This window comes from Canis lupus, chromosome 20 (genome assembly GCF_011100685.1).
Source record: "Canis lupus familiaris isolate Mischka breed German Shepherd chromosome 20, alternate assembly UU_Cfam_GSD_1.0, whole genome shotgun sequence".
Lineage (NCBI taxonomy): Eukaryota > Metazoa > Chordata > Mammalia > Carnivora > Canidae > Canis > Canis lupus.
The window spans coordinates 21,079,990-21,107,260 of record NC_049241.1 but is presented as its reverse complement, the minus strand read 5'-3'; the positions used below and the strand labels follow the sequence as shown (position 1 = coordinate 21,107,260).

The window sequence follows — 27,271 nt, the reverse complement described above, 5'->3', positions numbered from 1 at the left end:
CTAAGTACTTGGAAAGGTCTTGAACTCCTGAACAATGTCAGAAAGGTGAAAGGGCAAACTCTTTGAGGCGAACCAAGAAAAAAAAAAAAAAAAAAAGTGTTCTGGTACCACCCAGTTTTTTTTTATATTTCTAAAACAAGTCAAAAATGCATGATCAGAGCAAAAGTCAAATTCATACAAAACACCAAGCTCATCTTGTGATACGCCAAGACCTGTCACCTGGGGGTCTACAGGGGGACCGGTGTCCTCGTCCCCATGTTCTTGAGATTTACACAGTGAGGCTGGGCTTTGATTTGCATACAGCCACATTCTTGCCAGCTATCCCTCCACATGTGCTCAAGCCTCCAGCACTAACTGGAGGCAATTTCACTGTAGAACATTCAGGCGTGCAAACCGAGAGCCACAAATGGTTTGAAACAATTTATGATATCCGGCCTCCTTCGACATGTATTAGCATATACCTGGTTTCTTTAACATACACTTTGTTTTTCCAAAACCACAAACATCGTTGCTGGAACTTCATGTGGAAGTGCTTAAGGGGCGGAAAGTTAACACCTTTGTGATCCTTGCAGCCTCACGGTGGCTGTTCAACAAAAGCCTCTTTGTGGAGGCTTTCTCGAGATGTTTTCTTAACATGTTCCAAGTAGTTTTAGGCAGGGAACTAAAGTAAACAAGATGTTACCATGATAAAAACACTTGTGAAAACATTACAGAGTGCACTTAGTAGTTTCTTTCACATAAAACTCTTCACAGTTTTGAGAAGTAAAATTCACAGAAAAAATTTTTTTTCTTTTTTTTTTTAAAGCAAATGACCGATGAAATGTCCTCTACTGTCTGCAGTCATCGACCTCTTTGAAAGGGTCAAAGTTCTGCCCCTTTCACCTTTTTTCTCCTAGTCTATTAGGGCACACAGAACATTTATTTTGTTTTAATAAGTAATATATGTCCCTGTCCAACACGCAAAGGAATTGTTGTGCCTGGTGCTCTTCTCCAAGAGAAATAATCAAAAAATAAAAACAAAAGCAAAACAAGAATTCCTTTCAAAGGGATACAAAAAGTAAGGGTGCAAATTACACACTCCTGAGATATGATACAAATGACCATCTAGGAGAAAAACTAGGGGAAATGGAAATATTTTTTTCCCAAGCACGTAAGACTACCTGGTATTTGTGAAACTATGGGTCTGTGTCTGATTTTACATTTTATGTTAGAAACAGGAAAATGTGGTCATGATTTAACCTTCAAATCTGTTCTCCGCCTTGTCAGAGGATTGTATGAGCCCCTTTTGAAAAGAAAAGGGTAAGAATTATAAATCCTTGTTTTCCCTGGGAAAGGTTGTGTCTTCAACTGGGTTTGAAAAGAAACAACTGATCCAAGTGGGGAGAGAATGGAAGAACACAGGGAGCTTCACCTATCTGGAGAGGATTGGGTTTGTTTTTGTTTTGCTGTTATCGGAGGACTCCAAGCAAGGCAGGGCTGGAGGATTTCATTAGAGTTAGCATGAGCACCTGCTGGTATCCGTTAGCGCTCACAAATACAGCAGTCACATGATAACTCATGGCTGATGGGTTAAAAAAAAAAATCAACACGAAAACTGCAACTTGTTTTGAGAAGAAACAGGGAAATAAATGCATACAATAGACTGGGTATCTGCTGATTCTGATAAAGCTTCCCTCTGTTGGCTGTGGGGGAAAGACAACAGGATGGTTATTTGTACAGTATTTATCTTTGAAATCAAGGGCCCTGTGGTATACCTCACCTTGGGAACAAACACTGCAGAATGATCACAGAAAAGTGTCAAATCTCTGGTTTTGATTTACCAACAGTTATGATATTTTGCGCTCAGGAGGGAAAAAAGAATATGCCTCATTTTTAGACCTATGAGCCTCCCCTCCCTTCTCTTAACCTCTCTTTCTGTGAACAGTGGCATTTTATTGTCAAATGGGATTTTTATCCTGAATAACTGATCTTGGCCTCTCTAAAAGTTTCATCTTATGAGCCTGAGCAAAAGAGGATCAGGAAACAGTTACCAAGCAAAGTCACTTTCCCCTTTCATACTGAGCCCGAAGAACCCACACCCATCTAAGTATAAAACCTGTGGCTGGTGAATGAAGTAACAGGGTAAGGCAGGCAGGGATATTTCCCCAAGATATGAATAAACGTAAGGGCTCTGTGAATACAAACTAAAATAACCCAGGATAGCTATGGCCAAGGAAATGCAAAAAGATTTCTCAGCTACAGATGTTATGACACCAAAAGAGCTTACCCTAGGGTCAGAGGTCAGCATCTAAGCTGACCAACCCAATCCTTACACAGTCCTAGGACTGCTCTTATGTCACAATGGCAGAGGTGAGTAGTTGTGACAGAGACCGTCCAGCCTGGAAAACCCCAGTATATTTACTGTCTGATCCCTTACAGAAAAAGCTTACCATCCCCTGCTCTCCCCCATTACATTTGACTGTGCGGGACTTTTGACAAGAACTTTATGGTTAAAAAAGTATATAAAAGATTGTCTCTCGGGCAGCCCCGGTGGCGCAGTGGTTTAGCGCGGCCTGCAGCCCAGGGCATGATCCTGGAGACCCTGGATCAAGTCCCATGTCAGGCTCTCTGCATGGAGCCTGCTTCTCCCTCTGCTTGTGTCTCTGCCTCTCTTTCTCTCTCTGCATCTCTATGAATAAATAAAATATTAAAAAAAAAAGATTGTCTCTCTGACAGATTCATGCTCTGCAGCATCATGACGTTTTTCTTAGGAATGGTCAGAAATGTTTGGGTTTTTAAAATTATCCCTCCTTTAAAAATATACTTAAGTGGATAGATAAGAAGAGAACTACTGATACATTTTTAAAGAGTGACTGGTATGGGTCAGGCACTTATATGATATGCCTTTTAATTCCAATAACCCTGAGAAGTGGAGGATATTATTATTGCCTCAAATTACATGTGCAGATATAGATGCTCTGAGATGCTTTGCAACTAGCTCGAAAAACACGCTGATGCAAAGTGGCTTCACTACCCAATCTGCCTTCGCATCAAAGCTTTTTCTACACCTACTGCCTTAAGTTGAAAACATGTAGTTAATAAACAGCGCTGCTTCTAACCAGGCGGTACTGTATAACAGTTAAGGAGCTGGCACTACAAACACAGCTTGGATTGGATCTTGACTCCACCTCTTCGCTGTGTGACTCGGGAAAGTTAGTTAACCCCTCTGTGTCAGTTTCCTTACCTGTCGGCTGAAAGTAGTATCTTAATATTATCACTGTAAGGTGATGTGAGGATTAAATAAACTATACAATTGCTCCTTGAAAAGACATGGGAGCAACAGTGATCCCCTCATGCAGCAAAAAATCCACGTGTAACTTTTGACTCCCCAAAAACTAACGCCTACTCTGTTAATAGGAAGCCTTACTAACAATGTATAATGTCAATTAACACATAGTTTTATATTGTATGTATTATGTACTATATTACAATAAAGTAAGCTATAACAAAAAAATATTAAGAATATCTTAAGGTAAGAAAATGCATTTATAAAACTCCTACATTTATCAGAGAAAAAAATCTGTATAAAAGTGGATCTCCACAGTTGAAATTTTTTGTTCAAGGGTCAACTACATATGTAAAGTACTTGGAACTGTCCCTGACTCACAGATGTTTAATTATAAATTCTTACTAGGGGAGTGTAAAATCAGGGGTATCAGAAGATAGGTGGGGAAAGAAACTAGAAAGCAGCCACTAAGTCAAGGTCAGTGGTCAACATTTTGTTGAGCAAGAGTACCTTGGAGAACCCAAATGCTGCTTTTCAACCTGCTTAAACCATAGAAGAGGAATATGGGAAAAGAAGAGTGAACCCAAGAGAAGAAGTGCTTCCAGAATCTACAAATCTGGCACAACTAGAGAAGAAATACATCACTTCCCAATAACAATGACTCCACGATGACATGATTCAAAGAGGCCACGTAGTTTCTGTTTGACCACATGAAATACGGTAGCTCTTCCAGTCCAGGTCAATGTAAAGCAAAGTTGGTTTCAGTAAAGCCAGTTTGATTACTCTTTAGACTGCACACAAATGTGGGAGAAGTGAATCTGCAAGAAGACTAACTTATTTTCCACTACATTAAGCAAGACACTGAAACCTGAAGACAACTCTGAATTTCCAAGAGCCAAAATCACGCTATAGAAGAAACTCAGAATCCTGAAATCATCATATATGGCCAATCAATGTATAACTGAGGAAAGCAGTGAGAGAACAATGAATCCTAGTGTTTGTTTGTTTCCTCCCAGCATTTACTCTCCCTCTGCTGATTTACATACTCCTCTTCCACACTCAGGAACCAAGTCTCTCCTCCCTAAGACACCGGTGGCTCACAAAGGGTGAACACATCTCTATCAGCTCTGGAGGTGGGCATCTGATGGATTGGCTCAAAGCTGGAACACCTCACTCAATCTGGGTCAGTGACAGTCTGCTTAGGACTATTGCTGGAATTATTTGGAGAAGAGAGGCACTCTGAGATTAATAAACCTGTGGCATGGCATTGTCTTCTTTAGTTCTACTTGGAAAGAGCCCAAGAATGGAGGCAATACAGAGAAACTGACCTAAAAGACACAAGAGCAATACTCTAATAACACTGTTTAAGCATCTGGATCCAGCCATGGACTTCCCAGTTACCAGAGTCAATTACCATTCCCTATCCCCTTTTTTTAGTTGGGAGAAAGGATGAGGGGTTAAAGCAATTTAAAGTCAGGTTTCTGTAGCTTGCAAACAAAAGTCTTCTAAGAAATACAAGCCAATAAGTCCTAGGAAATAAACAAGCAACAGCTGCAGCTTCAGAGTGGGCATTCCAATTCCACTGAGCAAATATGAACTGAGAACATGTCATGTCATGTGCAAAACCACAATAAATAATTGAGAGGTGGTTTCCTATAAAGAGCTAGGCTCCTAATATCCTTAAAAGGGGATTTTAAAAAAAATAGGAATTAGTCTAGGTCTCAATTTTGATGATCTTAGATTCTTTTCTTTAGGACAAGGTATGGTTTGAAATTGTGCTAGCTTATGGTGGAGGCTCAGAAGAAAAAAAGATTATATATGTAATATATAATAAAAATACATCATGTATAATAAAAATCATATATACTATATATACATTGTATATATCTGTATCTTTATATCACCTAATTGTCAGCTTACATAATAAACAGACTTCTGATTAGAGGATAAAGGTGAAAACATTTTGGTTATTAACAACATTTTTTAAGTGGATCATATTGGAAAACTGCCCATTTCCCTCATGACTCTAAAACTGATACAATGAGAATGTTCACAGCAATTGTATATTTCTAAACACTTTATGAAAAAAATCTTATTTGCAGATGGTTATCATTCTATAGATGAGTGAAATTAGCACCAACACATTCATCAAAGCTAGCACTGGTGCAGTCAGAGAAATCAGAATTTGAAAGAGGTCTTTTTCTCTCATTATCTAAATGCAATTAGGCAATAACAAAACAGTGATTTATAATCAATGATTTTATAAGAGAACAAAGCCCAATAACACTAACTTGAATCATAATAACTGTAAAGGGCTTTTGCTTACTTTAAAGCACTGCTGCTCTTGATTGCTGATATTTAGAAACAAATTTCAGGCATGTCTTTTAAAAAAAATTTTTAAGTCCTTAAGTTTCTAATGACCACCTTATGTTCTTCAATTAAAATATGAAAGCTGGGAAGTTCTGAAACAGATTCACAGGCTTCATTAACTACAAAATCATATTCACCAAGGCTCCTTTCAGGTTACACTGGATGTACCTTTAATGGGTTTGTACACTATTTGTATCCAGATCCATAAAGCTAAATATACAGATTGCTTTAACAATGTAAAGACCACACAAAAACCAGACCTGCACATATATCAGCCTGCTTCTTTTTCTAGAGGCTTAAATGAGAGAGAAAAGACAGAAGGAAAGACCCCCCCCAACACCCAAGTGTAAGACATCACGAAGCCAGATCACTCCTTTATAGGAGTGATACATGTGCATACATTGGATTACTGCATATGTAAATACACTAAATATAATGTATTATTATATTCATTCTGTCAATGATTCAATTATACTATCAATAAATTTATGGGGGTGTCAATAACACAGGGTGGTTTAGTCTAAATTTTATTAAAGGACAAGTTACTGTAAGAAAGAGAAATAGTAAAATGTAGTACAGAACATTTTACTTCAACTATGAGAAGATTAATGTGCCATTTATTTACAGAGATACTTTAACAGTGATACAGATTCAAATGGGATAACCTAAGTTTTAGTCATAGTTTAATTGTAGAAATTAAAGTTACTCCATGCTCCCCATAAGGACAAGAATCTGAACTAAAGCTGACACCAATACGGAACACTAAGAAGCAAGGTGGTAGCATTTCCTTGGCATCCATTTCTTAGGATTATAAAGTCACTGGTATAAAAACAAAGAGGATCAATCACCAGCCTACAACTGGCCAGTAGCTGACAGCAGTTTTAAAGAATTAGAGTTAGTAGGGCAGTGATTCAGTATGCAGACACAAGAATAAAAGTGAAAACTAAATTATTGCAAATTTAATATTGGCAGAATTTTTATTTAATCACTGTCATTCTGAGAAAATGGGTAAACACAGACTCTTATGAAGAGCGTCAAAACTGCCCTTGGTTATACCTCTTTTGCCTTTTACACTCAACCCTCCACAGATTCTGTAACTATTCCTATGACAATGTGCTAGACCTTATGATTTAGAGTCCATTCTCAAAATGGTGGTATGAAACCCTCCATCAAAAAGGCATTTTATGAGGAAAAGCATGAACAGTGGGAGGTGATGGCTATGTAAAAGAAAAAAGCAATATAAAATCATTCTTACTTTAGAAATGATTGGAAATCTTCGCACACTGCTTCACAGCCTGGCCACTTGCATACACCATGTCCATAGAGAGGATGGCTATGGGGATGCTCCTCATGGGACAAACTGAAAAAAAAAAACACACACACACACACACAAAGGACAAGAGAATGAATATGTTGCCAAGAACCATCCCACCAGACTTAAAAGGGAAGAGGAACCCATATGGCTGAAAGTGGACATGGAGGACTTGAGGGTTTCTTTCTCCCATGAATTTACTAATTAATTCTGAATTGTTATTTAAAAGCAAGAGTTAAATTCCAAAATGTGAATAGTCCAATGTTAGAAATGTAACCACCATGTATGAAAAGTGTTTGACAGGCTTTTGTTAGAGGCAAAGCTCTCTACTGAGACTGTGAAGGATTCTTTAAAAAGCTAGAATTTATCATTTAATCTACATAATGAAAATGATAAAATCTGTACTTGATTTTGAGATTCTCTTGCTGTTTTCTACCCAGAATATTATACACTTTCCTCCTTCCTTCCACCAAAAAACTGCTTTCACATAATTGTATGATCTTTTCATAAATTAATTTTATCAAGCAAAGAACAGAGCAATTAAATAATTTAGAATAAAATAATTTAGAAAGACCCAAGTAGATGATTAGTTTTAAAAAGATACTAATAACAGCAGAAGGATTATATCTCTAAAATTACAGACACCAAGAGTGAGAAAAAACTTGGCATGAACACGAGGGGTTAATCCTCCAGTGGGGTTCCAATCAATACATAATGATTTGACCACAAGGATCCAAGTCATGGGATGCTTTGATCCACGCCAGGTGGTGCTTGGGGAAGTGTATCTGTTGCACTCGCTGATGAACCATATTCTCAAATATTTTCTCTATTAGATTTCTGCATCCAGACTTCTTTCAGACAAATTATTTTTACAGTCGTTTCCATAACCTTAGATTCCATCAAATAGAAATGTAAAACTAACACAGGGAGTTCTGTTTTGTACTCAGGCACATTCCCTTCAAGGAAAAGGCTATTTTGCAACTTACTCCACTGCTTCTCCATGACTTTGAACTTCAATCATGACTACACACACACATACACGTACACACGCACGCACACCCAGGCACGTACGGCTTATATTTTATATCACCACCAGGATGTGTATTCATATATCATCTATCGATTCACATTCACAGAGCAGACATACACAAATGCCACTTGTCCCTGACTCATAACATAATGAGTCCACAGTGGGCATATTATGAACACTTAAACTAAGGAGCAGTAGGAGTAAACACACATGTGCACAGAACTACACCTTATCAAGGATCAATAGGTCTCTCTATGGCCTTTAAATAATTATGCTGGAAATTTAATATAACTTGAAAATAATGACAAGCTTCTCTGCCTTAAAACAGAAAATACATCTGGGAACCAGAAAAAAAAAATTACAGAAATCTAACTCATAAAGGTGTCCCTCATGAGAGAAAAGAATGACATGAGTGAACGAAGGTAGCTCTGCAGTGAGACTTATAAAGCCCAATGACAAAAGGATATTCTCTACGCAGTTGAAGAGGGCAAAAGTCCACCAGACCAAAGGAAAGAATTACTGCCAATCTAAGTTCATTTTCAGATTTTTTAAAGACTAAAACCAATTACATAAGGTGATGGATGCTAGGGAAACTATTTTGGTAATCATGTCATGACACAAGTAAATCAAGTCATTAAGCTGTACAACTTCTACAATGCTGTATGACAATTATATCTCAATAACACTGGGGAAAAAAACGATATGGTACAAAAACAAAATTTTAAAAAATTCCTGACAACATTTGAAATTAAGGAGTCCTTCTCTAAGGACTAGATTTCGCAGCTCTTCTGAGGGAAGGAAATCATTTAAAAAGAAAACTGGATCCCTGGGTGGCGCAGCGGTTTGGCGCCTGCCTTTGGCCCAGGGCGCGATCCTGGTGACCCAGGATTGAATCCCACGTCGGGGTCCCGGTGCATGGAGCCTGCTTCTCCCTCTGCCTGTGTCTCTGCCTCTCTCTCTCTCTCTCTCTGTGACTATCATAAATAAATAAAAATTAAAAAAAAATTTAAAAAAAAAAAATAAATAAAATAAAAAAATAAAAAGAAAACTGTTCCTACCAACAGCTTAGAGAGAAAAAAAAATGTTTCTTTACCCACTTCGGTTTACATATATATAAAAATATATAATACACACTTGTGACAAATTAAAGCATGAAAATTTATGTCGTCCTTTTATATTTAACATAGTTTTGTTATTAAATAATTTCTCATGCTATCAACAGTCTTCAAAATTTTATTTACCGAAGCTAACAGCCTATCATAAACCATCTTAGCTTCAATTACATACCAAAATTTGTCTAACCATCCACATTGGACCTTGAGATTCCCTTCATGTTTCATATGTTTATGAATAATGTTAAAAATAAACTTTTAATGTTAAAAATAAAATTTACCAGGTAAAGCATTCTAGTATATAACTGGTTTTTACAAGACATATTCAGAGAAACGGGATGAGTCAATTAATGAGTATGAAGTTTTAAAATTCACTATGAATATTCTATCGAGTTGCTCTGGACAGATGCTACATGCCGAGTATGTTTGCAGCCATTATACACACTTTGATTCCTTAGGTTGGAAGCCAAATGCCTCAACTAGTTAGAATAGGAACTTAATACCACTAGTTAAAAACTGCAAATGGTTATTCGATGGTGCTTTGTTGTTGTTAGCTAGAAAGTGTTCCAAACAGTGTGACAGAAAATGCTGTGTTCACTAGAGAGATTTAGGATGAGAAATAAAACATATATGATTTAACATGGACTCCATCCCCTCCCCTACCCAATCTCTCTGCTTTTGGTTAACTGATTTGTGAAGGCCCCGTGGCCTGAATAAAACCCACGCTGCTCTAAGAATTCATTTTCTGTTCAACTTGGTATCCTTATTGCAAAGTAAGGACAGAGCACAGCTTAGTAAGGCTGGAAGAAGACAACCACGGACACCCGACATCTAAAACAACCAGGTCCTCACACACATACGCAGTTAGGTCCTCAGACCTCTTGAAAACTTAACTCTATGTTAAAACCTTATTTACTCCAAAAAATCAAGACATGCTCTTATTTTAATAAATTCACATAACACTAACTCTGAGCTGGCAACTGAAGAAAAGTCCATTCCCCACGCCACTCCACCCTCATCTCATAACCAATAACCCCACCCTAGAAAACACTGTTAACATCCAGTACATTACTGCGCTACATTTTTTTCTTCTAATGTATTACTCGTTTACAGAAATGGAAACCATAAACGCGATTGTTACTCGTTTTTCATGTTTAATATATAATCAAATACTTTTATTTATTTTTTGCATCTTACAGGTCCAATTATTCAGGCCACAAAGGAAATGGCGCTTCCGGTGCACAGCGAAGGCTGTTCCACATTCCCATCTAAGAGAGCATGCTGCATTTTACAGCCAGACTGGCATTCCACCTGATGTGTATTCGAAGTAGAGCTGGTTAATGACGACCATGAGCAGGTGCAGGTTCCAAGCGGGAAGCTTTGAAATCTTTACCTCTTTTATCCACACTCCTGATTTCCTAAAAGATGAAGCCCATTCAACCTGTACTGCTACCCAAATCTCCTGGTAAACTTAGGTTTAGTGCCTGCCTTCGGCCCAGGGCATGATCCTGGAGTCCTGGGATCGAGTCCCATGTCGGGCTCCCTGCATGGAGCCTGCTTCTCCCTCTGCCTGTGTCTCTGCCTCTCTCTGTCTCTCATGAATAAATAAAATAAAAAAAAAAATAAGGCGTTGATGCATCTTGGCTCACAGGATCACTGGTTCGGGCCACCCTGACCTACGTGGCCAGGGACTATAATTGGATAAATTACACAGTCGTCTGAAATAAAGTGCTTGGCTATGGAAGGAAAAGGAATAGGTTGGTGGTGGTGCACTGATAGACTCTCTCTGGACAAACATAAAAGGGACCATAATAATTGTCAGGGGTGATGAAGAAATGGAATTTTTACCATATCACTTTGGAAGGTGTTATATTGTACAGTGTAGAAATGTTTTGCTGTGCAATTATTAATTAATATATATATTGCTGTATAGGCACACATGAAAAAATCAAGTGCTACTCAGTACTCAATATTGAGACTGCCATTTGCCCTGACAGTGGTAGAGCAGAGCCCACGGTATGTGTGGCTGAGTCACGCTTCTGACCTTTCAGCCACTCTCTACGGCACATCAGCTATACTTTTGAATGGGAGCGTTTCTGGGTCATCAGAAAAGCAGAATAGACATTTATTTTCTGACTGCCTTTTGGGATATGCCAAGTGGTAAAAGAGGGGAAATTTACTCTTCTTATGTCAAAGTGTATCAGGCAGAGCCATAGTGACTTCAATACAGATTTTAGCCTCTAAGATGGTATAATGGCTGCGGGTTCTCAGTGGTTAACTCTTCACGATTTCCTTCCAAGTTCACTTCTTAATGACAACTTGAAACTGGAATCATTCAATCCACCTGCTGCAACTAAGAACACTCTCTCATTTCAGTCTCTCCTCTTTTATATCCTTTTCAGTCCCATAAAGTTAATTTTCCCTGGAAGAGGAGGACAATCTTTGAAGGAGAGGACGTCAACAGACACCCTGCTGTCCCAAGACATTTCCTGCCAAGTTAAAGGCAGTTTTCCTTTCTCCTGAAGGCACACTCAGCTCTTCCTGCACTCTGACCCAAATTCTCATGGTTGTCTTCTGAGTCGACCCCAATTTGTGTTTTTTCTCTTTTCTAAGAGTGCTGCTTGCTTCCTCACAAAATTACTGATTCATCTGTAACAAAAGCCTTCATCTGTGTCCATCAGACTTATAGCTTCTCTCCCCACTGCTCCCCCTGAATTAACCTCAAATTATAAATTGTCTATTATTTCACCGGCATATCATTTCATAATTTGAGTTATAAAAGACTGTTGGTCATTCTCCAATCACTTAAAAAGGTGGAATATGCTTTTCTTTTTAAACGCCATTGAGAGATTCATACACCACACGATTCACTCTTTTCACGTGTATAAGTCAATGGTTTTGATTATGCTCAAAGCTGTGTAATCACATCACATATAATTTTAGAATATTTCTATCACACCAAAAATGAATCCTCTACCCATTAACAATCACTTCTCATCTCTTCCCGACCTTCAGTTCCTTCCAACCACTGTCTTCTTTCTGTTTCTAGATAATCTGCTTATTCTGGACATTTCATGTAACTAGTATCATACAAGATGTGCTTTTTTTGTGTTTGCCTTCTTGCACTTAGCATGTTTTGGGAGCTTATCCCCACTGTAGCATGTATCAGTACTTTCTTTTCTTTTTTCTTTTTACAGCTTAAGAGTATTCCACTAGATGTATAGAGACGGTTTTTTTTTTTTTTTTTTTTTTTTTTTAAATTCATTTATCCACCGATAGACATTTGGGCTGTTTCCATGTTCTGGCCATTGTGAATAGTGATGGTATGAGAATGCATGTCCATATACATGTCCATATACATGAGAATTTATGTTCTCATTTCTTTGAGGCACATATCTAAGAGGAGAACTGGCAGGTCACATGGTAACTCTATGGTTAACATTTTGAAGAAATGCCAGACCAGTTTTGAAAGCAGCTTTACTACTTTATATTCTGACCAGAATTGTTTGAGGGTTCCAATTTCTCCATACACTTGCCAACACCTGCTATATGTCTTTATTTTCACCACGTTGGTGGATGTAAAGTGGTACCTTTTTGTGTTTCTGATTTATTTATTGTTTAATGATGTTGAGCATCTTTTCTTGAGCTTACTGACCACGTATAGATCTTTAGAGAAACATCTATTTAAATTCTTTGTGCATTTTTTTTAAAATTAGTTTTTTTTATTGTTGAACAGCAAGAGTTTTTTAAAAATACGTTCTGCACATTCATTTCTTATCAGATATATGATTTAGAAATATTTACTTCCATTTGTGGATTGTCTTTTCAGTTTCTTGATGGTGTGCTTTGAAGCACAAGTCTCTAATTTTGACAAAGTCCAATGTATCTATTTTTTCTGTGGTTCCTTGTGATTCCAATGTCACATCTAATAACCCACTGGCTAATCAAACATAATGAAGATTTATTCCTGTGTTTTCTTCTGAGAGTGCTAGCCCTCACATTCATTTTGAGTTATTTTCTGTATATGGTGTGAGGAAGAGGTCCAACTTAATTTTTCTGCATGTTGTCCCAGTACCATTTGATGAGAAGATTATTCTATTCTATCCTAAATGAATTGGCACCATTGTCAAAAACCAACCAAACATAAATTCACTTTTGCTACATCTTCCACATGGATAAGGAGTGGGGAAAAATGACACATCTTGTTACTGACAATATGAATGAGGAGGAGGTGCTCAGTGATTACTGGTTGAAGGAATGAAGGAGGTCTATGCCTTCCAGTAAGGACTAAGGGAATCCTTCCTGCTTCATGGAACAGAAAGCTTTGTCCTTCTTTTTTTTTTTTAATTTTTTTTTTTAATTTTATTTATGATAGTCACAGAGAGAGAGAGAGAGAGGCAGACACACAGACAGAGGGAGAAGCAGGCTCCATGCACCGGGAGCCCGACGTGGGATTCGATCCCGGGTCTCCAGGATCGCGCCCTGGGCCAAAGGCAGGCGCTAAACCGCTGCGCCACCCAGGGATCCCCAAGCTTTGTCCTTCTAAAGCATTCCCCACCCCCTATAAATACACCCAAAAGTACAACTAATCCCCTTCCCACCACCTTTGACTGCTTAGAAGCAGTTCTGTCTCCCTCCTCCACACTGGTCATCTTTCTTTTTCCCACCATTCAGCCTTTCATTCAGCCAGCCAACAGTAACGGAATGCTAACCCTAAGACAGGTTACCCAGGATCCAAACAGTGAAGACCAGTTCTCTGCCAAACTACCTTGGTGTCTCCCTATGGCTCAAGTCTCTCCTTATCTTTTTTCCAATTCTTTGGTCTCATGCCCACCTCATAACACTACTGGTCACAGAATCTTCCCCTCTCAGATCTGTCACAGCTCATGATTTTTGCTGGATGGCAAGAGACTGCTCCCTCCCTGCTAAAACCTGCAACAACTCCAGATACCTCTGGTTTCTGGAAACGCGGTCTCTTGACAGTTTCACGGCTACCTGATACAAAAATGCCTTATGCTAAACTGTGATCATAACCATGTGAGTGTCAATGAAAGCTACTGTTTTAAAGCTTATTTAATTCTTTAGTGAGAACTTACACAGAAATGATCCCCCTTTCTCTCCTTCTCTAGCATGACTTTGTAGTTTTTACCCTATTCCCCTGCTTTCTACTTTACTAGCACACCCTACTTGGAATGATACTTTACCACTTTACACTTACACTATACCAGATCGGGGAGTTCTCAGGTTGAAAGATGGGAGTATGAATTCAATTTCTAGCAATGAAGTGATATCAGAAGATAGGTGACTACAGATTTTTTATATAGATGTTCACAAACTGATATAGTTACGATCTATATAATACCTCAATCTCATGGACACCAAAGAAGAGGAGTTGGCTTTGGCACTCCCATCACAGTGGTCCTTATAATAGGGAACGATACAGATGAACAATAGCAAAAGAGATGATGACTTATATCTCTACCACGAGTTTCCATTTTAGAGTTTATTCTTCTGACGTCTTTCCTACTATTGTGTATCTCCTCCAAACCAGCTGGAAGTCAAAGTCTCTTGCAGAAAATAAAATGACAGGTCAAGTTTCTTCATGGGTTACATTGCAGTATCAGGAGGAAAAGGTCTTACACCTGCCTACCAACGCACAAATGATATGTGGGAACAGGGGAAATGAGGATGTGAGTACGGCATCCTTCTTCCTGGTAGCTTTGTAAAAATGACCTTTCTCCTTTAACTTTCACTGAAAATACTTCAAGAAGCAGGCAGGCTTCTTGTTTGCCATTGAAAGCTGGGAGACAGCTCAGATGTCACATTTCTAGCATACTACCTTCATTTTGCTTTTTGCTCCTTACAGAAATATGCCCTCCTACGTGTTTATGCATCAGTTTTCCAAAAGTACTCTGGCCATCAGTTCTATCATCTTACCACCAGGAGAAGGGTGTCTGAGGAAAGCCCATGACAGAGTCCAGCCTAGGGTGAGTGAAGACGAAGTCTCTACCAACTGGCGCATGCGGACATGCGTGCACACAAGCGCGTGTGCGCGCGCGCGCACACACACACACACACACACACATTGTCTTTCACTCTCTCATGCCGTGAATCCTTGACTCTCCTTCCCCAGAACGCTCATCATCTCAATTTTCTGCTGCTTTTCAAATCATGTTTAATTAGAGGATTTCACATTCCCTTGTGATATGATATTCATGAGTAAAACTTGCAATTGGGAGTGACTGTGAATTAGTCTATTAAGTGCCAGAGTTGTGCTTTTAAACAATGATAGAGATTATTGTTATTATCTGCTCTCAATATTGTGCCTCAAGATGTGAGGGCTACCTTAACTAACTTTATATCTGAAGTAAAAGCTTTTAGCTCCTTCCACTGGGTTTTGTTTTTGTTTTGTTCCCACCCTCTCCCTGTTGGGTTACAGATTATCTTGTAAGAAATTCAGGGCTCCCCTTCTGTTATGGCCCTCAGGGTATGGCCCATGAAAAGCAGTGTGTGGGGTGAGTTTGAGTGATCTTCAAATAGCCTCACTTTCGTACTTATGAATTCATGTTCATGTGTACTAGAAAAAAAAATGTGACCAACACATCAGATCGTGACTTCTCAGTGTTATGCTTTTTTACAAAATCTATTTAAGTCACTCAGTTTTAACAAAAAAATTAAGTCATAAGCAGTTAACAGGTATACGCAAATATGGCAAAAATGGGATGTGGCAGGAGAATGATTCAAAGGCACTGCTGACTGGGCTTAAAAGACGGTATTTGTATGTAAGGGGACAGAACAACAACAATCTTCCTTTCCCATTGCTATTCTGACAATAATGCTTCTCACATTTTACTGGATATAAATCACTGGGAGATCTTTTTTAAAGGCCGGTTCTACTCCAGTTGTTCTGGGTTGGGACACAGGACTGTGTGTGTCTGCAAAGCTTGTGTGGTGTGTACGCTGATGGTGTTGGGCCACAACAATTCAAGTCCTAAGCCCTATTGCCTAAGAATTATATCCAAGGATTTTATTTATTTTTTTTTAAGATTTTATTTATTTGAGATAGAGAGAGAGAAAGTGAGAGAGCACAAGCAGAGGGGGGAGGAGCAGAGGGAGAGAGAGAAGCAGGCTTCCTGATGAGCAGTGAACCTGGAGCGGGGCTCCACCCCAGGACCCTAGGATCATGACCTGAGCTGAAGGCAGAGGCTTAACTGGATGGGCCACCCAGGCGCCCCTATGCAAGGCTTTTTAAGATTTAATGTAACAGGACAGGTAAGACTGAAAGAAGCAAGCACAGGGAAATGATCATTTCCTCTTTCTGTTTAACAAACACCGATTTCACATGAGCACAAATTTGGTGAGGGGTTTCATCAGAGACTGATGCCTGCCAGGTATTACACTAATCAGGAATACCCTGGCACACAGGCTGATGAATGGGTGAACAGGACCAGTCAAAACTTCACTGTGCCCAAACTCTACATCTGCCTGAGGCGTCTTCCAAGTCTGGCTCGTACCCCTGAACCTGGAAGTACAAGATGTATGTATGAGTGAGGAGGATCTTGAATTAAATTTTTAGGAAGATTAAGTGGTAGTTTTGGGCTTTTCCAGGAAACCAGGGTAAACATACCATGGGAACAGGGTTTCAATCTACTTGGCATAGTGCCATATTCCGTCCAGGTCCTTCTCCTCAGTGAAAAGAGGGAATCTTGGCAAAATATCCCAATATATGACATGCACGCACTCAATGGTGGCCCCTACAATGTCAGTTGGAACAAGAATGCATATTTTTTACAAACTGGCAGATTTGGGGAGGCTGGGTGGCTCAGGGGTTGAGCTTCTGCCTTCAGCTCAGGGCGTGATCCCAGGGTCCTGGGATCGAGTCCCACATTGGGCTTCCTGCTCCGCGAGGAGCCTGCTTCTCCCTCTGCCTGGGTCTCTGCTCTCTCTGTGTGTCTCTCATGAATAAATAAATAAAATCTTCAAAAAAAACCTGGCAGATTTATTTTAACTTCTATTAGGTAAAAACATATGTAGTATCTCCAAGCTCTGATGTCATAGATATCATATCTTAGGATGAGGTCCATTTGACTTAAATTAAAAAATGACTTGATTTAGAGGATGATATAAATTACTATATAAGTAGGTACAGCAAACCTCATGATGATGGGACACCAACTCGGTGGATTGAGCTTTGGGAAACCAAAAGTTCATGGTGTATTCTACAAGGAGATTTGGTATCTAGCTGGATTAACTTCTTGAGGTGACAATGAAGCAGCAGAAAGTCACCGCAGACACAATTTAATCTGAATTTTCAAAGGGGAAGGAAGAGCCTAAGGGTCATCCTGGACTTACAAGACAAAGACCCACAAAGTGCACTGTATTCAATGCTTCTAGGACTTAAATGTATCACATGGGATCTAGGAGCATCTCATGCACAGGTTGTAGATGTGACTAGTAACTGGCCGCTCTACAGTGGTGAGAACCTAGGTGGGATAGCATGAGATCGGCAGATCCTTTCTTCACCGGCCACACCACCCATCTGCCTCAGCTCCCTTTTCAGCTACACTGGGCAAAATGTGCCATCTTGGTTCCCAGACTCCAGGAGAATGTCCCCCAGGAGGACAATGGAGCAGACAATGAGAGCTTGAGTATGTGAGAGCAAGTGAGCACAGTGAGCTGGTGGTGACAAAAGCAGAATGCTTGTGTTTGCCTGGTGATGAGTGAAGGAATAAATAAGGAAAAAAAAAAAAAACCCAACAAGAAAAGGCAGAAGTCTAGCTTTTGTTTCTTATGCCACTAAGGACTATCCTGAGTTTATGAGAGTTTACCACTGGCAGCATTAACACTGGGATCTTGTTAAGAAAACAGAATGCTTTCCAAAGAGTGGCTGTGAGCAACTGTGTCAATACAGACATAGGGACCACTAATCCAAAAATTATTAACACCATTAGGCAGGCATTCTTATTATGTCAATGCAAGTGTGTTTGCACTGGTGACTCACAAGGTCTATGTGGAACGTGTCCATATGTTAGAGGCACCAATGGTACCCAAGAAAACCAAAGAACATAAATAAAAGTTCAATACTAATTCTTCTTAGCCCTTCCTCCAGAATACTCTAGGGAAGCCAGCACAGTTATACTCCAGAACCAGAAGAATAGTGTGAGTGAAGTATGAGGGCCAGACACGCAAGCAGTAGAAGAGGGGATGAGTGACATAAAGATACAAATTGGCTGAAAACCATTAGGCACTTGCATTGGTTTCCTTAGCACTACCTGACCTTATGGAATTATTGTTATCTCTTTGTAGGACAAGATGCTTCACTAATGTTCACTGGATTAAAATCTTCTCTACTTTTAGTTGCATAGGTTTTAAGTAAACACTGAACTTGTGATAACCAGTGTGGTGGGTTCCTAGATCAGAGCCTCTAAGCTGGGATTCATAACCATGGGTGAGTGGCAAGATAGTATTATAGTTTCTGTACGCACGTGTTAAGAGAACAGGCCTTTTGTAAGAATATACATGTGTATATGGGTATATATTTCTCACCTGTAGCCTCTAATTTTTATAACATAGGTAATATAGTAGACATGAGTATAATTAATCAAAAGCACATTTAGTAGGGATGCATATTTAAAATCTGTAATAACGATAGAGTGAATAATCAAATACGATCGGAGGTCACTGGCAGTTCTCCTCGCTGAAGAGTTGTACCCAATTCTCCACTGGGAGAGAAAGAACTGAACAGATGGCTGGAACCTAAAATGCTGCAATATTTGGTCTGGGCCTTACAGTATCAGTAGGAGCTCAAGGCTAAGGAAGTATCAGTATCAGTAGGAGCTCAAGGCTAAGGGAAGAGGAGGAGAGTAGGCAGATGGATGGCTGAAGCACAAACAGTATCTTCAGGCATTAAAAAAAAAATAGAAAAACAAACAAGAGTGCTTACAAATGATTTAAAGGTCGATATTAAGAATTCCAAAAAAAGTTTTTTTTGTTCCATAACATACTTTATATTGGATCATAGTTTTAAGAATTTTTCTCCTTCTCCACATCACTTCTCTGTCATTTTGGATGGTAGCAGGGGAAGAATGCTACCGCGTAAGGATGGGCGAGAGCAGTGGTTCTCAAAGTACGGCCCCTGGGAACTTGGCAGAGTTGCAATTTCTTAGGCCCTCCCTATTCGGGAGCACTGGGACTGGGTCAGCCAGTCCTCTAGATGATTCTGATGGGAGCTCACAATTGAGGAACGCTCTTCACGTGAAACCCAGATTTTCTGCTGTGTTTGGAGCATCTGTAAGTATCCGCAAGACTAACCCAGTGTTCCTACAGCATCTGTGGCCAAAGGGTAGGAAATAAAGAACTACTCCTACTGGGTTCTTTTTTTTTTTTTTTTTTTTAAGATTTTATTTATTTATTCATGAGAGACAGAGAGAGAGAGAGAGACAGACAGACAGACAGAGGGAGAAGCAGGCTCCATGCAGGGATCCCGACATGAGACTCAATCCTGGGTTGCCAGGATCACACCCTGGGCTGAAGGCAGGTGCTAAACTGCTGAGCCACCCGGGCTGCCCATCCTGATGGGTTCTTAATCTTTACTATTCCATTAGTTCACCCTTCTTCTGCACATATCATCTAGTCTCTGCAATGATATTTCACAACTATCATACAGGCTGGCTACACCGGATGATGGGGAGGTAGCGATAAACGAGAGACAGGGAAGCTTCTTTCATGGAGTTCACTGTATTTAAAAATTTCACCTGCTGCACATGTGGGGGGGGGGGGGGCGGGGAGGAAATACATCCACGGTGATATTCCACTGGTGCTCATTTTAAATCAGACACTGTGTCACATTTTGTATATTTTCATATCACTGCATTGATTATACCACATTGCACGTGTCTCTTTGTGTTGTATGTCTCTCTGATTAGACGGCGAGCTCCTTAAGGGGCAGAACTGGGTTGTGGTACTCTTTTAAGCTCCAGAACCTATATAGTTAGTGTATAATAAATGCGGTTTGAATGAATCAAAGACTTTAATAATAATTAACAATGCCGGCTCAAATTTACTGAGCACCTACTACGTGCCAGAGCCTGGTATCATGCCCATTTCACAGACGGACCACTGGGCACACCAACGCTAAGTCACTTCAGTGGGCAGCCGGTTTTGGAATGCAGGCAGTCCGGCTTCAGAGTCCACACCTATAACCACTAAACACAGTCGCCCCCGCACTAACTGAGGTATGGGCCATGGTCCAGCAAAACATGTCCTTTCTGCCCTGGACTCAAGGCCTCTGCTTCTGCTGTATCTAAGCCTGGTTGGCTGTTCTGTAATTTCTTTCCATCTGTTCAAAGGTCATATCCTCACAGCGGCTTTGCCAGACTCAATCTTCTCCCTTTCCTGCGTTATTTTGCTCAGAACTTATTTCTTTTATTATGTAATTATTTGTTTGTCCTACGTCTACTGTAATGTCAGCTCCATGAGGACAGACTTCGTCAAGCTCACAGCTGCATGCCCCGGAGCCTAGGACACTTGGCATGTGGTTAGGGTTTGGTAAGATCTGCTGTATGAACGTGTGCACGTTAGTACTGTCCAGTGACTTTTGTCCCGCTCAGGAACACATTTCTGTTGAACTCTGGACAACTTCCCACTTATCCTTGTTAAGTTGCTTTTTTTTTTTTAAGTTGCTTTTTATTTTTGCCTGTACAATCTTCTAATTTATTCAAACACCACTGGATTATTCCAGCTCTTGGTGTTATTTTTTTTTCTAATTAAAGTAAACTGCCATTTATTTCTTACACTGATCTTTAACATGAGAGTTCTTGTTCTTGTCGTAAATATGACTCATATGGAAAAATGGAAGTTGAATAGAGGGGCTCATGTGTATAAGAATGTTTCCATCAATAGTTCAGCTATAAATGGTAGAGACATAGCCATAGATGCATGCCTGTCCAATTCTAAGGTCTATAGTAATACTTTCGGTAGCGTTTTGGCCTTTTGGATGTATAACCTAAAATTCCACCAGATGACTCAACGGCCACTCTTGGAAGCAAATACCATATCCTTTACACAAACACTTTAGGTTTTTCTTTCCTTCTGTCATAGCGTACCTTTGAACTCAAGATTCACAGCCAAGATGTAAAATATCCAGAGAAGAGATCCTTCAAAGATAGACTTCAATATATTAAAAAAAGGAAGAGAGAGAATTGGAAAGAGGGAAGGAAGAAGAATGAAAAGAAAGGCAAGAAAAAGAAAAATCAACCTGCCAGTTAGTCTCCTTTATAGTCTTGAAGACTATAAAAGGAATGAAATTTGAAGGTCATAAAAGTACTGTTTGTTTAGGGAAGTCATACAGGTAGTATAAATATCATCAGCTACAGTTGCTATGGGGTCTGTTTGTTTACCAAACAAGAATACAAATAGTTATACAAAAGCGGAACAACATTTAGGTATATAAATGTAGAAGGCTTTGCCTTCTGGTAAATTTCCCAAAGTGCCTTTTAAAGTGTTCCTACTTTCACCTTACTCTCTGGGAAATCTCTGTTTCCTTGGTTCTCTCTTTTCAGTTCTAACACCTCCAGGGAATGTTTTACTCTCAGATTTCTGAGTCTGATAATGATTTTTTTTTTCCTTTCCCCCTTTTTCACTTTAAGACACAAAAACCAAAACCAGTAGCCCAACCATGCAAGCGGTACAATGCAAACCTTCTTTGCAACTTAAAACGCATTAAAAAAAAAAAAAAAAAAGACAACAAAAGCCAGGGAGTTTACAGAAGCATTCTAGTACAGGCATGTATTTTTTGAGTTGAGTTAATCCATGGACAACCACCCAGGAAAGTGTGTGTGTGTGTGTGTGTGTGTGTGTGTGTGTCTTTTAACTGACTTTCTATAACCCAGGTAGGTTTCATGCACTGCAATTATACCTGCTGAGTTAACCATTTGTTTTGGAAAATGAAGAGGGTATGGGGGAAGAAGAGAGGGAAGAAGACCAGCAAAGCTCTTCTGGAATATCTTAGTTGAGTGTGTGTGTGTGTGTGTGTGTGTGTGTGCATGTGTGTGTGCGGAGCATGCACATCGTAACTCAGATCTACCCTAAGACAAACTATACCACAGAGGCTGCTGGGAGTGGGAGCCTTCTCTTCACACTACATTGACCACAGTACCCACCAGGCACAGCCCCGATGCCTTTCTGTGAATGGTACAGATTGCCATATGGACGAAGACACTGAACAAGCTGTACAACTCTGGGCGACATGTGCCCGGGGGATTGTCCCATATTAACACCACCTGGGCTGTGGCAATTGTGCTCTGGATATGCAGAGGCACCGAAGAGCCCATCAGGATGTTATTTTTGAGTACAAACAAAAAGGAAAATTATAGTTAAGAGAATTCTCTGGCTAGCATATCTGTTGCTCAATTCCCGAAATAGTTTCCCAAAGGAACGGTTATCTTCTTTATTCACACAGGCAGAAATGACAAGCTGGAACACATATTAACAATTTCCCTTTGTGAGCTTCCACTATTGTTTTAATGAGGAGAATATACTTTATAATATACTTAGGCCTTGACTGATTACAAAGGGGGGTGGAATAAAGCAGCTTGGGACTGCTGTACATATGTAACACACTCATTTGCATTACCCAGGCGAGCCAGGCAGCAGAGTGGTGGCTCCCAGTCAGAGAGAGCTGCAGAGCCAGGCTACAGGGTGACACCAGCGCCACACAGGCAGCTAGGGAAATTTTGAAAAAGAATGGGACTTCCATCTAGGCTGCCTGCATGTGGCCCCATCCCTGGCTTAAAATCAGGAGACTCATACTTGTCATTTAAAGGAGAGTAGAAGGGGCGTCTGGGTGGCTCAGTGGCTGCCTTCAGCTCAGGTCATGATCTTGGGGTACAGGGATTGAGTCCTATATCAGGCTCCCTGCAGGGAGCCTGCTTCTCCCTCTGCCTATGTCTCTGCCCCTCTCTCTGTGTCTCTCTCAAGAATTTTAAAATCTTAAAAAATAAAAAAGTACATACAATAAGAGTAGAAGAACACCAGGACTTTCCCAAACCCTGTGGCCTTCTGGAGATTCAGGGCTTCCCTTTCCACTCTTGGATGGATCTAATGCCCACCAAAGGAAATGTTTCTGTTCATCAATCCAAGTCGTAAACTGTACACTTCAGCAAGACACTTTTGCAGGGGAAGGGTAAAAGCCAGCACTATGGACAATGCTGTCAGAGTTCCCCCCAAATGGGTCTTCACTGTCCTGCTGCCAAAATGTTTTTCCTTCACACCCTCAGTGTGGGATAAATGTTAAGAAAGCTAATGTACTTGGAAGGAAGGGGCGCAGACCCTGGAAAATGGTGGGGTGCCAACAAAGAGATCTGGTGAAAAAAAACCCTATTAGCAGCAGCCACTCATCAGAAAAGAATGTCTATCCTACATGATGAGAGAAAGCGGGGGCCCGAATATTATTTTGCGGGGGAAACTGGGCACATTGGATGTGAAATAGCCCATGGTCAAGATTCATATTGAAAAAAATTGAAACCAACTCAACTTAGGAGAAACTTATAAAAGGAATACAACTCTCTAGACCAATGATAACCATTTTATTGGGAAGCACGTATCATTTAAACACATAAATAGAAAAAGATTTATAGAGTCTAATGATGGTGTGTTATGGTAAAAGGCACTTTATTGAGGTAAGATACAACAGCTGTTTGAGAATAATGGCTGAGTTTTTTTTCTTTTAATCACCATACAGAGCGAACAGTCAAGAAAATCCATAAACCTATCCCTCATGGCATGCCAATATTTTAAAGATGTTTCTCCTTCGCCCTACCTTATGTGTGAATGACAGGACATGAGACTGCACTTTGCCACATGCCCTGAGAAAGCTTTTCTTCCTTGCTTCTAAGACCGAGAAGCAAGTGGTTTTAAATAATGAGACAAACGGACTGCAGCTCTTCCAGGCATGATGGTCACAAAATACCCAGGAGCATGTCTGTGGTACGAAATGTTAACTAGACATTTTGTTTCTTTCTGATATCAGCAGAAATGTTTTTGCCCTATACAGATAGACAAGGGACAGGTGTCGCTGCCAAGAGTCTGCTTTGGGGCTCAGAAGCACCTGCATTTCAGGCCTCTGCAACTGGCTATGTCTACTTCTTTTCAGGTCCCTTCCAACACCTGACAGGCCATGCCCAGCCTGTTCTTTACGTTCTTCACTGCCAGGCACCTGATTTGCCCCCTTGTGAAAAGATGAGGCAGGGTAGGAGCACTGCCAACTGTGAACCTCTGGAGCTTCTCTCAAACTATGGCTAAACAGACAGGTCTGGCCCCAGGCCCTCATCCTTGAAAGTCATGGCCTCATCCTGATCTCTGAGCTTTACTCCCTGGTGACTACAATCCAGTATTTTGGGCAAAGTCATGATGGTTCTGAAGAACAGCCCCTTTGGGAACCACCAGACTATGATAGTCATTACAAAGACTTGAGGGTCAGGGAGACTCTGGTTCCAGTCCCTGCCTGGTCCTAACTAGCTGTGTGGCTTGTGCAAATTATATAATTGTTCCGGGCCCCCCAAATACCATCTGTATCAAGAGGACAGTACCCCACTGGGTTACTGTTAGGATTTAAATGGGAAAGTCAGTATCAAGGCTTATGTCCAATCCTTTGTACTCATGTCCTATACGAAGTAATAGTTCAATAAAGGTTAGCAACGTTATCATCACCATCATATGCCAGGTACTGAGTCCTTCTAGCAGTACTACTTCTACTTTTTAGGATCACATAAGAATGGCAAGCCACTAGCTTAGTGGGCTGAATACATCCTGGGATGTTTAATCAAATTAAGCATGCCCTTTCCAAGAGTGCCAAAATCCAGGTGAGCTGAACATGCCACTAGCACTTCTTCGAAACTTGAGACAGCCCTGGGGATCTGGTTAAAATGAAGACCCGAATTCAGCAGGTCTGGGGTGGGACCAGAGACCCTGAATTTCTAAGAAGCCCCTACCAAACCAAGTAATGCCAAGGCTGTTGCCTGCAGCCGCTGAGTAGCAAGAATATAAGCAATATGTGACAAGTACGAATTCCATCACCCTCATCCCCTATCAGTATAGTCCAAATCTTCATGAGAGAGGCCTAGGAAGCTGTATATTTTAACAAATACCTGTGAGACTATCATGAGGAAATCTGAGAAACATTGCTCTTATAGCTAAAATAAGGAGATGGCAAATTATTTTCTATAAATGGCCAGATAGTAAATTATTTAGTCATTGTGGGCCATATGGTTTCTGCTGCAACTGCTTAAGCCAGCCATTGTAGCATGAAAGCAGCAACAGACAATGTATAAATGAATGAGCATTGCTGTGTTCCAATAAAACTTTATTTACAAAATGAGCAGTGGGCCAGATTTGGCTGGTAGGTTGTAATTTGCTGACCTGTGTTACAGATCAATTGTCTCAGCACATACAGGCAGGCGGGAAGCAGCAGTAATAATTTTGAAGACAATTTGGAACGATTTGACTGCAGGTTCTCCAGAACACTCTAATGGGAAATAACGATTTGGGGTGGCTCATTTGTTCAAGTGCTTCAAATAAAGGGAAATACAGAAGAAACCGTATGATTTTCAAAAACAAAACAAAAGGAGTTGAAATAAAGAAGAGCCGTTCAGAGTAATATGACCTAGAGCTTACTGCATACGTTTCTGGCTCAAGACGCCCAAAATAGGAATATGAAAACATGCAACAGTTAAAAGCATGTATAACTGGAATAGTTCTGAAAGCAAGCTTCTAGAATTTTAGCAAGTCAACCAAGAGCACCAATATTTATTCGTCAGCACAGAATTTTGTTCACAAAAAAGAAAAAGAATGAAAAAAATTCAACGCCAGCCATGTCCACATTTTAGAGTTCCTCAACTTTTGAAAATAATGGGGCGGGAAACACAAATGTTATTGTTATGTAGTCAAATGCATGGCAATATGTCAAGAGGCCACAAATCAAAACCAGAGACTGTATCAAGTGAAAATGTCTGAAAGTGCACTAGCCAAGCAAAAACCGTCAGGAGTTATTTGCAGGCAGCTGCCCACTGCAGAGTGTGGAAAACGCAAGCAACTGGCATACGTGGGGCTGTGTCAACAAACTAGCAGAAGGAAGGAAGAAACACTGTGAGTGGACAGAGGGCAGGTTAGATCTCACAGGGCAGGGGCCACGTGAATCGCAGGAACAACAGGACAGCCTCGAGGGAAGAAGAGGCTGCACAACCGACCCAAAGAAACCTTTTCCACTAGATGTGTAAGGAAGTCTTGAAATACGCATTTAGAAGAGCTTTGAATCTGAGACACGCTCAAGTTAGCAAACATCTACTCGTGGCGGCTGAACTGAAAGCAAAAAGCTGGGCAGACTCCGAGAAGAGGAGTACCTCTCATCTGGACCACAGAGGACAGGGAAAATGGGATAAAGACCGGAGGACGTGTTCAATGCGGAAGCACAAGATCTAGGAGGCGAGAAAGGAAGGAGGGAGACTTGCAGAGAGCGCGACGCTGGCTGGCAGCTGCCTGTGTGCAAAGCCGCCATGGGCTTCATTTTTGTTCTTTATGTGCTGTTTCAGACTATAAGTGACGTATGTTTTGTCGATGCTACCCACCCCCTTCCTTCCTGGACAGCCCAGTAGATACCAGTATCCACATTAAAAGAGGAAACCTTGTATTTTCCTTTAAAATGTGCTGATGGGGGTGCCACGGTGGCTCACTTGATTAAGCATCTGCCCTCGGCTCAGATCCTGGTCCCAGGGTCCTAGGATTGAGCCCCAGGGGGCTCTCTGCTCAAGGGGGGAGTCTGCTTCTCCCTCTCTCCCTGCTCCTCCTGCCCCACTCATGCTTGCTCTCTCTTGAACAACATAAAATCTTTAAAAATAAATAAATAAAATGTGCTGCGGTGCAGAGAGTAGGTAGAGTCAGTAAGCATTTTGCTGGATTAAAAATCGTTTTAGGAACACTGATTTCAATTTACCCTAATTGAATATTCACTGGTAGGCTAAATGAAAACTTTAAGTGCTGTTTTACAAAGTTACGAGACAGGATTGCATTTGGATCTCGGCTACGCCACTAACCAGTTCTGTGACCCTAGGTCAGTTACTTAGTCTCCATGAGTCAATTTCCTTGTCTGTAAAATGGGTATAATAATCCCTACCGCTTCTCAGTGAGGA

At 40.5% G+C, this 27,271-nt stretch overlaps 1 protein-coding gene and 1 long non-coding RNA gene across 13 annotated transcripts in view; one reads left to right on the top strand and one right to left on the bottom strand.

The window, feature by feature from the left end:
- LOC119864657 overlaps positions 1 to 10,681 on the top strand; it is a 35,454-nt gene extending 24,773 nt beyond the window's left edge. The window contains exon 3 of the long non-coding RNA XR_005374763.1: positions 10,289 to 10,681. This is a non-coding gene — a long non-coding RNA (uncharacterized LOC119864657). The remainder of the gene's footprint in view (positions 1 to 10,288) is intronic.
- FOXP1 (forkhead box P1) overlaps positions 1 to 27,271 on the bottom strand; it is a 584,602-nt gene that overhangs the window by 50,852 nt on the left and 506,479 nt on the right. For all 12 annotated transcript variants that reach the window (XM_038565860.1, XM_038565870.1, XM_038565861.1 and 9 more), the window contains one exon: positions 6,891 to 6,995. In XM_038565860.1, the coding sequence (XP_038421788.1) occupies positions 6,891 to 6,995 (105 nt within the window). The remainder of the gene's footprint in view (positions 1 to 6,890; positions 6,996 to 27,271) is intronic.